General features: G+C 38.5%; 1 protein-coding gene across 3 annotated transcripts; it reads right to left on the bottom strand.

Annotated features, from left to right (window-relative positions):
• Positions 1-3,160: 3,160 nt before the first annotated feature.
• Positions 3,161-13,655, bottom strand: LOC308703841 (uncharacterized protein). 3 transcript variants are annotated; one of them, XM_081387801.1, is made up of 6 exons: positions 13,401-13,655; positions 11,397-11,773; positions 9,286-9,361; positions 8,877-8,955; positions 6,169-6,355; positions 3,161-6,069 (listed from the first exon to the last, which is right to left on the bottom strand). In XM_081387801.1, the coding sequence occupies exons 2-6, from the start codon at positions 11,769-11,771 to the stop codon at positions 5,545-5,547; spliced, it is 1,242 nt and encodes a 413-aa protein (XP_081243927.1). In that variant the 5' UTR covers positions 11,772-11,773; positions 13,401-13,655; the 3' UTR covers positions 3,161-5,544. The 3 variants fall into 3 exon arrangements, with proteins under 3 accessions (XP_081243927.1, XP_081243928.1, XP_081243929.1); XM_081387802.1 differs by having other exon boundaries at positions 3,167-6,069; positions 13,396-13,608; XM_081387803.1 differs by lacking the exon at positions 6,169-6,355 and having other exon boundaries at positions 5,426-6,069; positions 13,401-13,520.
• Positions 13,656-13,917: the final 262 nt, after the last annotated feature.

The following is a 13,917-nucleotide window of genomic DNA, read 5'->3' on the forward strand; positions in this document are numbered from 1 at the left end:
ATGAGCGATTGCAGCTGGCTACTGATCAACAGTAACGATCCGGACACACCCACTCACACACTCACATGTAAACAACAAGGCACGAGACTAGAGAGAGACATTGGATCTATGAACCGTGACAAGAGGTTGATGATGTATTCGTTGGTATAGCTATATATTGAAAATAGGTCAAATTCAACAATTTGAACATGGAGCCACATTATTTCTATGGGACTGAACCATATGGCCTTTAAAATTAAGATTACAAAAGAAAAGTTTATTAAGAATGAGAATATGACATACACATAGCTATAATGAAACAAAGATGGTTAAAGTCAACCAATAGACCTAACAATCTCTGTGTAAAAGTAAAATAATGCTGCAGTTTTAAAGTCATTTTAACCCCCCTGTAATCTGACTCCAAATCTTAGGTGAAAATTGTCATTTTGACCCATTTTACAAAACTGTAAATTACGCAGTAAATATACATCCATCACATGTAGCCTAATATTTTGGCTTTCTTCTTCATTTACGTTTGTCTTTCTTCAGAATGTTTTCTTTTAACAAAATAAAAAAATTGAGCCGGGAAAGTTTCTGAAATTTGGTTGATTTTTCCGAAATGACCCAAATGTGTTTGTCTGAGAACAACCTTTATACATCTTTTGTACACATATTTAACTGTAGATGCTGAAATGATATGTACTGTGTGGTACACTACAAATATTTTGGGTGTCCCTTATTTTGTCCCTTATTTTCCTATAAAGAACCAAGATTGTTCCTTATTTTCCTTTCCATAAGTTGGCAACCCTAGGTCCAGGCGAAGGCCCTTCGTCAGAAACTCCTCCATATGTTTCTCGAGGGAGCATTGTCCCTGTTCAAGGCATATTAAACGGAATGAGAGAGAGTCCAGGGTGAAAATCTTTTTTTTATTTAACGGGAAATAGAGAAATATCTCGCTGTGTTAATCACTTTTGGGTAGGATATTCTGTTGCTAGAACACACAAGAACATGAAGTTAATTAGGTAGTCTCTAATTTATCCACAGGAAAATCCACATAAAGAGAGTAGTGTATAGCACATCCAAACAATGATGAGACCCGACAACAATGAACAGAAACAAGGAAACTAAAATACACAGGCAAACAAGGACGATTAGACACACACGCCTGAACTGAGTGACAAAATCATATCTGTAACTATGACAACAAACAAGGCAGGGGAAATGGTGAGAACAAAAAACAGTTCAAACTGAGGTGACTGACACATATTTAAATAGGTTTTCCAGTGAAAAAAAAAAAATCTTCATGCCTTAAAATGGCTTGAATGTAACTCTATAGCCTTGCTTCATTTAGAATATGTTGATACATTAATATGCAAATGAGCCCCGCCTCTACTCAATCGCACGAACTCAGACTACCACTCGCTCAACTTTACTGTTGTAAACGGTGTACATTGGCAAGTGGAAATATTTCAGAAGAAGTGGAATTATACAGACTTGTATACAAGTCAGTGTTTCAGAAAATGGTAATACGTTTTATGTATCGCTCTCTGCAACGTTGGAGACATAGCCTAACGGTTATTAATATGATTAGCCTCTTGCTTGACTACGTTATCAAACAGCTAATAATATGTTGCTAATGTTTCACCATGTTCCCGTTCGCCATTTCAGTCTGCCTTCTAAAAATCAGAATCCTTAGAAATGCTTTGAACATCTTAGAACTTCATTGGAGAAAGGCATATAGTTCATAATAAAATTGTAATATACATTATATACATAATTCACCAGCTAAATGTACCCGATTTTTCATATCAATAGAAAAATATACTGGGATAACCTGGCTTCTCTCGAGACTCCCCTGCTTTGCAGCATAGTTAATGATATGCTAAAGCCTGCCTGCACGTTGACGGGATTGGTTAACAGCTTTGTGACATAGAGAACAAAGACGATTTCAAACCGCGTTTTTGAGACTGTCATTGGTTCACTGCTGTTCCCTTTCGAAAGGGAACTCACACTGTGTCGATCGACGCTTTGGGGGACGCTTCAGGCGTGACAGGTGTCTGAAACTACTATCGAATCACGGCAATCCTATTGACCGGCGACAGCCCATGACATCATCAACGTGAGACCCGGAAGTATATAAGGGGCGCCTTGCAAACATGACATTCATCTTTTCATCTTCAGGGACTGTTCTGTCTGTAAGCGCTAAAAAAAGGTAATTGTGAAATGCACTGAGAAGGCTGAGTGCTTTCAGAAGTGTGCAGACCCGTGCCCAAGGTATTTGACGTCGAGTGATACACACGAATTGTGCGTTTTTTGTCTGGGGAAGAGCACGCGAGAACTGCCTGTGCAAATTGTGAGTGTTTATCTTTGAAAAACTTTCGGCACCTCCGTGGAGGTGGTGGTTGGAAAAATCAGAGAAGCGAAGGCGCGCTCAGCTGTGTTTAAAACCTGTATACCGCCGAGATCCGTGTCCAAGCCCAGACAGGCGGGAGGGCCTGGCCCGTCACAGTCTGAGGACCATAGACAGGGCTAGAGAGCCAGCTTCGCCTCTCGTGCGCCCCCCTCCGTGGAGGAGTAGGTCACAGAAGAGGCGGGACTCCTACAAGAGGAGGAACCTGAGGGAGGTGATCCAGCATAAACGCAAACAGCGTTGCTGATGGATCACCTTCCCTGAGGGCGTAATTATATCCTAGCCCTCTCCTCTCTTCCACGACTCCCCAGGCGCTTCTTACATCAGGCCTGAGGCTGGGCCCATTATGAGTGGTACGATGTTCTGACGGCCCGCCTTGGCTTGGTTAGAGAGAGTGCCTCTTTCAGGCATGTAATGGTGGTAGACCCCATGTTCATAAAGAACTGTGTGGTGAGTCTTCACTTCGCACGCCACAGGTGAGAGCTGAGTGGGTCTTCTTTCATTTTTTGTGTGCAACTAATACTAAAATGTATTTCTCTACAGACCTTCGTTCCCCAAAAGTGTCAGTCGATGCAGTGTCTCGTTCCCTGTTCTCAGGGAACATAGGTTACAGTGGTAACCTAGACGTTTTTAGGAGAAAATACTCAGTAATGGTGTTGGCATGAATTTGCACATGGTAAAGCATATTAAAAACACCACATAGACAAAACAACATTAAAAACTTGATTTTTGATGTAAATACACCAATAAAACAGAACTTATTCAAATAGTACATTCCAAAATGTATTATTTATTAAAAGGTTTGTCTTTGTTGAAAAAAGCATGAATAACTGTAAAAAGCAGAGAAAAAGAGAAAAGTAAATAAGGGATGAAGAAGGGAAAAACAGGTGAAAGACAACGTGACTGGAAAGAAGGACAGACAGCAGAAAGATTTCCAGTGTGTATGGTATAACAGTTATTTAAAAATACAGATTTAACAACCAATATACATCATTTATGAATCTTTATGCTCTTGATCTTTGTCTTAAATAACCTGTACAGTATAAAATATGACAAAATAAAAACAAGTGCAACTTCTACGAAATCATTACATAAAAAGTAAATTACATATAATAAAGGTGATGCAGTTATCAGTTCTAATTTTTTACCATGGCAAGAATTTCTATAGCTATAGGGCAGCTGGACACTAAGCAATTAAAATCTCTTTTTAAAAAATCTGTAATTTAGCAGCATGTGAAGTTGATGCAACTGTTGTCCCATTAATTGATGCATAAGTGCAATTCAACATTATAATTCATCAGCTCCAAAAATAATGATCCAAGAAATTTGGTGGTTAAATGATTCAACTGATTGCAGTGAAATTATTAAATGTAAATGTAAAATACAGCACCACTTTGAATGTTGCTATGACAACCAATTGACTGACATTTATCATTTGTCATCTAACCATTTGTTATTGGTTACTGTAATTCACTGTGCTTTTAGTGGTAAATGGATACTTTGTGTCCAAAGGCAGTTTTCTCATGAATAAAAGTGCGCATAAAAAAGTTTTGAGATTTTGTGTTCTCTACCATTTGATAAAAATACACAATCAACAAATATGAGAATGAATATCCTTTTTAGAGAAAAGGCACAGGTTTTCCAATATCAGATTTCCTTCATTTTTTCCTCTACTTTCCGTGCAGCAACTCCATGAGAAAAATACTCCATGATTGATCAAGCTCTAATGACCTCAGCTGCCATATGGATAAATACATACACAAATAAACATAAATAAATATTAAAATCAACAATTGAATAAATAAAGGTTGGCATATTAGCACTTTTTTATCCTTTCTAACTTCTGACCCTTGTTTAAATGGACGTCTCATATCACTGAACAGCCTCATTCAAGCACCTAAATTCACATCTGACAGGAGGAGGAGCAGGAGGTTTTCCCATCTAGCCTCCTTCAGTGCACTGTACACAATATTTCAAGCAGACTCACAGATTCCGGAAATTTTCTTTTCTCTTTCAACCTGGGTATTACATAATTTCCTACATTATATCAGGTTGAGATATCATCACTTATGTGCATATTAGTTGTGGGTACTTTTTTCCAGTTCGAGCAATTGTCACAGATTCTACAGCAAATAAATAAAGTGGTTTGATTTACATTTAAAACCCTACCACTGCCAACACACACACACACACACACACACACACACACACACACACACACACACACACACACACACACACACACACACACACACACACACACACACACACACACACTTATAAAATGCAGTAAAATAAACTGTAACAGCTTCTGTTACAATCCACTCATAAATTCGTAAAATATCAGATATTGAAAAGTCAGTAATGATCCTGCTACAGTTTTCCTCAGAACTACAAAAAGGGCCTTTCATGCTACAACTTTGTTGTATTACTGGCAACTTTTTCAAATTGTAATTAACACAAATATAATCCCAACATTCTCAGTAGCAATTTGAGAAAACAACACACTTATAGTAAAAACTAACCCTTTTATTCTATGCCATCTACGTTCTATTAAGTTATACCACTGGCTTGTGTTATCCTTCCATTAAAATTATTGCTCTCTCATCCTAATTTGACCTCATTTTAGGTTTAAAGCAAAGTCAATGTCTTTCTCTCAGATTTAAACACACTCCTGAAGGCAATGAACATCTGCATGATATAAAATTTCCTTAAAGGTGAACTGTGTAATTTTTTGGATGTTATAATTGTGTCATTCAAACACTGTTTGAGCATCCTGTCCAGCACAACACTGGCTCAACCAATGCCTTGATTTTTGGGCAAGGCTTTCTGTTCGACTGACCAATTCCTGATGGGGGAGTATTTGAAAACTTCTTTGAAATTATTATTTTTGCAATTCCATTTGATGATGGCAATGGCACCAAACTCACACACTTAACTTTTAATTTGGGTACTCTCATTTCCAGTTCAAAAACAGCTAATTTTTCAACCCAGTCGATACCAAAAAATTCTTATATGTTGAGTTTAAACTTCTTTGAGATTCTTTAGAAATACTTTTTTAATCACTGTAATAGACAACCACTTCAACATCCCATACTTCAATTCATCTCTGACACAGAGAAGACTTTTGGCTGGTTGTGCCTGGTTTTTCTGCATCAGGTTTGCAAAGGGCTTTGCTTTTCTAAGTTTGAAAGCTTCATTGTGATTTGTGGGATCTGGGTGTATTCCTGCAACGTACTTGTTGTCCCTAAACTCACAGACTGGCATTGGCATCCAGCTGGCTCTGAAAAAGGTGTGGTGGAAGAGATGAAGCTGTCCTGCGTGGCTGGACTGCTCCTGCTGGTGAGAGGGGAAACTGGAAGGAGGATGCTGCCGCTCCTTCTATCATTAGCCATTCCGCCTTTATGAGAGGGACCAGATTTTGGTGGGGAGAAGATGGGAGCAATGTGCACCCATGTCAGTCTTGAACCTGACCACCGGATGACCTTGTGCTCCAGGGTTTCACTAACTCGCTTGTCTGATTGGTTCATGTGTGAGGAAAGGGAAGGGGTCCCTGAAGAGCCCTCCCCTTTATCAACATATGGCCACTGATGTTGCTCTTCACAACATTTGGTGCGCTTACACACCACGGGAGGAGAAGAGGAGCGCGAGTCTGTGTCTGACCAGCTCAATCTTCGCTTCTGCAAGAGGCAAGAAAATAAGAAAGGGCATCAATGTCTACAAATTCACATAGTGTAAATGGAGTACACCAACTAATATGCTGTGTGCCTCACACAAACCTTGACTGGGATATGTAATTGGTCTTTGTGCTTGTGTGGGGGAGTAGTATTGCTTTTGGCATGGGTGGAAATGTTTCGAAGTGAAAAGTCAGCAGGGTTAGGTGTCACGGAAACTTGAGCAGTCACTTGAGGGAACCAAAGCTTTAGCATTCCCTCTATCTGCAGCAAAGTAGGCAAGTACTTCTCTCTGTACACACACACACACACACACACACACACACACACACACACACACAAAAGACAATAAGCAGAATAACATAAATATATCTGAAATACATTTTAGTTTTTATGCGTTTAAATCCAAGTTAGTGCACACACATTAGGAGTAGTGAGTTGTGAACACACACTGAAAACCGTGAACACTCACCCAAATCAGTGGGCAGCCACTTTTGCTGTGGCGCCCGGGGAGTGATTGGGGGTTAGGTGCCTTACTCAAGGGCACCTCAGTCATTTCCTGCTGGTATTGAGAATCGAAACCGCAACCTTTGGGTTATCAGTCTGACTCTCTAACCATTAGGCCAAGACTGCCCATAATATGAACAATAACAATATTTTGAGCAATAAGTGAACAAGTAATACAACAATATAACTTTAGAGCATCTTAATCATTAACCTACAACATACATCTGGCTTACTTGTGGGTTCATCTTGAACAATTTCCAAAAAACAACAATAATACTAATATGAAACCCCATTCCCAGTTTCCATTAATTCAATGTCTTCCATTGGATTATATCCAATTAAAGGGGTATAAATTGAGAAATTAAATTATTTTAATATATAAGCAGTCATTATACTATGCTTTAAGTTTCAGAACTCTGCTAGTCCAAAAACAGCTTTTATTAAAACTAAGCTGCCAAAATGACTAATTTTCTATTTCCAGGTTATTAGTAACGTACATAATAGAGATGAAAACATCAGCACAAGACTGCCTGCACAGAGACAGATTAACACTTACTTCTTCACTGGCACGTTAGAAGCAATATGCAGGGGAAATTAAAAAACAGGAAATTGCATTACCTTCTAGACTGGGTAAACCCAGCCCGATCTGCCGGCGATTTGATTTCGCCCTGCAGCTCAGGCTGGAAACCTGTACATTTTTCTATCCTGCTCCCATTACAAATCTGCGGGGACCAATCACAAACTGGCTTATCCACCTTGCGCGCTATTGGCGGGTTTAACACGATGACGTCTCTCGCACAACCGTCAATCCAATTCCTTTTAACCTCTATATTATATATATTATATACCCTATAATGCTATAATCAACAATTTCCACGATTAGTTATTTGTGGCAGCTATAAAACTAAAAGCATAGTAAAAGTTTTCAAAAGAGTTCCATGTGTAAAAATAACATCCTCAGTATTACCCATACACAAATATACTTAATACTTTCAAACAGAAATTCTTTTTTTTCTGTGACTTTTTTAAACCAATAAATTTCAAAGCTTTTTCAATTATTTAGGTTAGAAAATCAAAATGAGAGCAACATGCACAAATATCAAGCTTGACAAGCAGACCAGTGACCTCGTGTTGATATTCGCCCTCTCTCATCTGATTATGAGAAAGAGTTTGAGGCAAGAGGAGATAAATCTGTCTATGTGCATTTAGGAGGTTTGCAATGGTAGTGCATGGTAGTGCATCATAGCAGCGATATGAGGAATCAACACAGCAGGAGGCACAATGGTCTCACCATTCACTTTAGACTGAATTTAAAGAAAAGTTGCTTTAACTTTAAAATAGTGAATACAAAGAAAATGAAATATTTTTCCAAAATTGATAAAAAAAACCTTAATAAATTACTGAGTTGTTTTTTTTTTTAAGAAAACCCACTATAAACATAATTTTTTTGCTCACGAAGTCTGCATTTATTTGATCAAAACGACAGTAACAGTCATGTGCAATATTATAACAATTTAAAAGAACTGTTTTCTGTTTTAATACATTTTAAAATTTAATTTATTCCTATGAAAGTTGAATTTTCAGCAGCCATACTTCAGTCTTCAGTGTCACATGATCTTTCAGAAATCATTCTAATATTATGATTTGGTGCTCAAGAATGTATTATTATTAATGTTGAAAACATTGCTTAATATTTTTGTGGAAACTCTGATACATTTTTTTTTCAGGATTCCTCAGTGACTAGGAAGTTCAAAAGAACTGCATTTATTTTAAATAGATTTTTTTGGTAACAATGTAAAAGTCTTCACTTCACTTTTTATCAATTTCATGAGTCATTGCTGAATAAAAGTATTAACTTCTTATAAAAAGGTAGTAGTTAATCGGCAAATATAATAAAAATGTCCACAGATTGTCTATTTACAAATGAAATTACTTAATAATATCTGCCTGTTGGTTTCCATTGTTGTTTATTTTTAAGCCATATTAAGATATGTTTGCACTTGCCAGAAAGCAATGGCAGAAAGCAAAACTGTTCTGTAGTTAGTATGGCTTTTTTATAGCAGCTTCTGCAGATTTTTTACAAAAGTTTGGTCTATGTCCTTAGAATGTCCTGATGTCTATACATAACAAGACTTTGCTCAGAAGATGGAGTCTCTAATAATGTCATAAATACTTGCAAACAAAAAGGTGAGATTATATATAACAACTCTAAAATATTGCAATTCAACCCTGTTTGCGTATTCTCTCATGATAGAATAACATCTAATTTTATGCTAGAGTTCTTATTAATGTTCACACTCTCTCACCCAATATGTGGTTTCTGCAGCACTCCCACAATCCTCTGAATTCTGTCCATTGCAACACTCTGCTGAAAACTGCTCAGACCTGCCAATCACAAGCAGTAAACGTGTTTATGAAATCAGAAAGAGTCAGATTAAATCACTTCCTGCACAGGTTTATGTTTTCTACTTATGTAATGAAATGTGCAAAATCTGAAAACAGAAAGTAAATTGACTCTTGGTTTTAATTTAAAAAAAAAAGTGGTGGACTGCAGAATAGTCAGAAAACAAGTGAACAGATGCAAATAAATGACCACACATAAAAAGGCTGATATACTCTAAACTACACAGATTATTACAGGCCCATTGCAGTGGTATAACTTCAAATAAAGAGATGTTTAAGACTGGACACAGAGACAGTGTGCTTTTATCTCACCTTTGTCAAATCTTCCTTTCTTCAGTCCGTTTAGAAGCACCAGCAGAGGCCGAACAAAACCCTGGAGCTCTACACACTGAGGAGGAGAGAAAGCCACCATCATGTGATATTCAAACTAACTCTCTAAGATCCTGTTTGCATCTGATATTAATATCCGTTTCATGCAATCCCAGCATAAGTAGACAGCACTAAATGCATCCTGATGTGTCCTGGAAGATAGTGAAGGACCACCAACTCACCTGGCAATCAACATTTGTGCAAAAACAAAGGTTTTAAACATTGCTGGCCATATGTGTCTTTACAGTTAAGAACCATCTGTTCTCAGAACATCTTCTGTTTGCCAAGCAGATATAAGCATCTGCTAAATGAATAAATGGAAAGGAATAAAAGTAGACCATGTCGTGTGAAGCATGCTCATCTTATGTTCATTTAATACAGGTACTTGACTACATAACTGTGAGTCTTCAGCTCAAAACATTGTTTGCAGAATCAAAATTCAGGTACCTTTGTGATAATCACTGTGCTGACACGATGCACAACAATACACTGATATAGTAAACTGTTAAAGGTAGGGTAGGCAATTTCGGAGAGGTTAGCAATAGCAAGCTAGCTTTGAAAGCATGAGATCCCACCCTCGCTTCAGAGCGTCTCCAAAGCCACGCCTCCTCCAAAACACATGAATGCACACAGCAGAGTCTGCAAAGCATCACGAAACGAGAAATGGCATTAAATTACCTCATGTCTCAAAGACCTACAATAATAATGAACATAAACAACTTACAGAGCTCTTACTAGTACCACCTGACCGCTGCAGATTCATTTCGGCGTTGATAGTGTTGACAGAAGCACATAAATTAAAGAGTCTGAGGATGAACGTCATGGGTTGCCATCTCGTAATTTCAGTTATGACATAGCGTGAATGCAGTATAAGCTTGTGGTTTTGGTTCAGGAGGAACTGTAAAAGATGACTGCTGTTTGTTTACAGCGCCCGGTGACTGTGTCAACAATGCGCTGATGATGTGTGATGTCTGTGCGAGCAGGGAGGAAAAACATATGTGATCTGTACTGGCAAAATGAGTTGCAAATAAGCAAATTTTCAAAAATGAGTTATTGTTATTTTCACATTCTCCATTAAAAAAAGACTTCAAGTGCAGACTTCTGTGCATGTCGGGATTGAGCGCGTCTTTGTGGGCACGCTTTGGATCTGTCAGTCAGCGCGAGTAAGATTGTTTTGTTTACATCAGCATGAGTTTGAAAATCACATTTCATTAGTTCAGACCAAGCATGCCACACAAGTCCTGGAAAGCCAAAACGTCTTGATCGCCCCCAGGTGGTTGGTCCCAGTATAGGTCATAAACCCCGCCTTTTTTGGGAATTTTCAGGAGGAGATTGGAGCTTCAACTTTAATTTCTAGATGTCCATAACTGTTTATTTCACACAGTAAACTTTGTACTAACCATTTCTGAAAGAGTGTGGGTGGGACCTTGAAATTGTGGCTCAACTTCACGCTCACTACTGCGCAGACTCGGGTTCTTATCAGCCATATTAGGACTTTGGCGGCTTCACTTTTCACCAATGGAAGAGAGTGAAGGGGCGTCGTCCATCTTTTTTTACAGTCTATGGTTCAGACTCATGTCACTGAGAATTTGCTATGAATATTCACAAAGTTTACATTATTGACATGTTTCACTTGTTTTGCCTGTAGCTCGTAATTAGCCTGTGCACATTCTGACTCATTTTGCCAATCACGGGTCACATACAAGCAGATAGGACATCATATTCGGTCGATTGGACAAACATTTTTTTGGTCCTGAAACTTTCACAGAAGATATATGTTCATGTTTAATATTTAGTCCACTTCTATTATTGATTGCTATCAGGATGTGAAGAGTTTCAACTAGTATAACAAAAAGTGTTTATAAAACAAATTACCTACCCTACCTTTAATTCAAATACCCTCAAACACAAGTAGTCACAGGAGTCATATTTGTTTTGCATACAAGTACTAGTGGTAAAAAGTAACGGGTCTCAACTGACTACATGATTGGGACACTCAAGACTAATGTTAATACCAGGTGTAAACTATTGAGAATTGGTGGAAAGATTCTCACCTTACGAGCAAACAGCAGGTCTCCTTCAGTTCCTCCATTCTTCCCTCGCTCACTCTCAGAGATGCTACTACCTAATCCAGATGAAGACGAGGAGGACAGGGAGAGAAATGATGAGATGGACGAAGACGCTGACCTAGCATGACTGTTGCCCTGTGTCCTCTCAGGGTCACTGAATCCATCACACGCCCACTGAGATCCAGGACGCTCCTGCTCTCCATTCATTCTGTAACTACTTCTGTTAGAGAGACTGGACTGAGACGAATGACTGTCCCTGTCCTCCAACAGGTAAACATTTGTCTCATCATCACTGAACAAGAAACTGTTGTTGGAGCATAGTGAATCCGGTTGAGAGGAAGGAGATTCTGAGGACTGCATGACTGTGGGAAAGAGATGGAAAAAATTATCTAGAACAGAAAAAATGGAAGTAGGCAAAGAGCAAATTTGCACAAATTGTGGAACCCACTAGTGAATTTTATATTTAACACATTTTTTAAATTCCAAATGATTTTATCAGCAAACCAATTTAAGTTAAAATGAGACACTTACATGAATTTCTGAATGTCTGTATGTCTATATGTACGATTGGGTTTGCTTTAATCACAATAACACTTTATGCCATAAATGTTCCAAAGACCATCTTGTGTGCTTTAATGCAAGCAAGGAAATCTGACCTTTTGTACCACAGACTTCCTATTGGCAATGTCACAAATTTTATTACATTTTATTAGTGACCTTAAATATGTCTTTTTCATTTATCAAATGCTATAATTTATTAAATGCTAAAACTATTGATTTCGAGATTCAAATTAGATTTGAAAACCGAGGTTATCATTATGGTTTTTCAGACCCTACTGCATATTCCAAAATAAACCCAATTTCAATAAAACCAATGCCAATATTACATTTATTTTCATCCATAATGTTTTGTCTGAGCCATTACAGAATACATGGGGTCTGTCTAGAGTAGACCCTCTGAGATCAGAGAGAAGTGAGGAGCATGCAAGCCTATGCAAGTGTGTGCACGGTTGTGTAAGTGTGTGTCGTCTAGAGCAGGAAAATAGGGGGAGGGGTGCAGTGGGATGCTTTAAAACTAGTGGTTAAAGAAGGCAGCTAGGGTCTCTCCATTTCTTTTTAATTTTCTTACTCCTCCCTCCCTCTGGCACAAACACACACACACACACACACACACACACACACACACACACACTCACTCACTTTTCACTCGCTCATGTCGCCCGCCCCTCCCCCAACCATTTTTAATATCTCTCTTTTTCTCTCTTGCTCTTTCTCTTTAAGTGTGCCTCTGTTCATTGCAAATCCATAGTAAAAACAAAGTATACATCTCTCCTCCTGTATTCCTCCAATCTGTTTCTCTGTCTACCCTTCTTATTTCTCATTTAGACTGTAACTCTCTGTGCTGCTCAGACAGTCAGCAGCAATGAAAATGACAGTTAGGGTCACTTATGGCTCCACTTCAGTTGTTCTGTACACACACACACACACACACACACACACAGTATATGTCAGCACTAACTCCCTAAATTCCTCTGCAATGTTAAGCACTTGACGAAATCTAAATTATTTTCAACTTTATTTCCATAAAAAATAAAAATAAAATAAAAAAACGTTTACATGTATTGCGGTTTATGTGAGATACGATAATGTCTGGGATGTGATTCTATTTTCAATGTAATCGCAATCCCGACATGAATCATGATCATATGTATAACATACAATTTGATGTATTCTTAGAATACATACATGTTATACAAATGATAAACAGTATCCTTCTTCACACACACACACACACACACACACACAAACAAACACACACACACACACACACACACACACACACACACACACGCCAAGTTGCAGTAATTATTTGACTATATCAAATAACAGTTTAACAATCGAAAATGAGCAATGCAAATAGGATTCTCCTACTATGCCTGTGTGATGACATGCTACTTAATAACGAATTGTTTTAAAAACATACCTCACCTTCAGGGCGCCTGTAAAAGCAACGCAAACCCTTCCCGACGATCCCTTCTACTCTATCCCTATCCCACAGACCAGCTCTCTCTCTCTCTCTCTCTCTCTCTCTCTCTCTCTCTCTCTCTCTCTCTCTCTCCTCACTTCCCGAGTGTCAACATGTGCATAGACACACGTGCCCAATTTAGTGCCATCCACGCACAGACTCTCGTTGGCCGCTGCCGTCAGATAGTAACCATTTTATTGGTCGACACTATAGCCAGTAATTGCTCCGCTCTTCTGCTACTGGCCAGTGAATGACTCGTAGCTCCGCCCATGCGTGTCTGGTGTGTGTTGGCAAACTTGGCATGGGAGCAGCGGACCCGAAGTGTAAACACGAGCAGGTCGAAAAGATACAGTACGTGCTGAGTGTGTGTGTGCGTAATGTACATTCACACTTATGATGGGATATAAGATCATTACGCAAGACAATCATAAAACCATAACTTCATTCTCATTATCACGTGGTAAGCGAACACCGAAAGAC

Source organism: Scardinius erythrophthalmus (assembly GCF_964197995.2).
Source record: "Scardinius erythrophthalmus genome assembly, chromosome: 16".
Taxonomy (NCBI): Eukaryota; Metazoa; Chordata; class Actinopteri; order Cypriniformes; family Leuciscidae; genus Scardinius; species Scardinius erythrophthalmus.

Coding starts and splice junctions, on each gene's coding strand:
- LOC308703841 (XM_081387801.1), bottom strand. CDS start 11,771: ATGCAGTCCTCAGAATCTCCTTCCTCTCAACCGGATTCACTATGCTCC. Junction 9,362..11,396: donor ACCTGCTGTTTGCTCGTAAG/GTGAGAATCTTT, acceptor TCTCCTCCTCAG/TGTGTAGAGCTCCAGGGTTT. Junction 6,356..8,876: donor CTGCAGAAACCACATATTGG/GTGAGAGAGTGT, acceptor GTGTGTGTACAG/AGAGAAGTACTTGCCTACTT.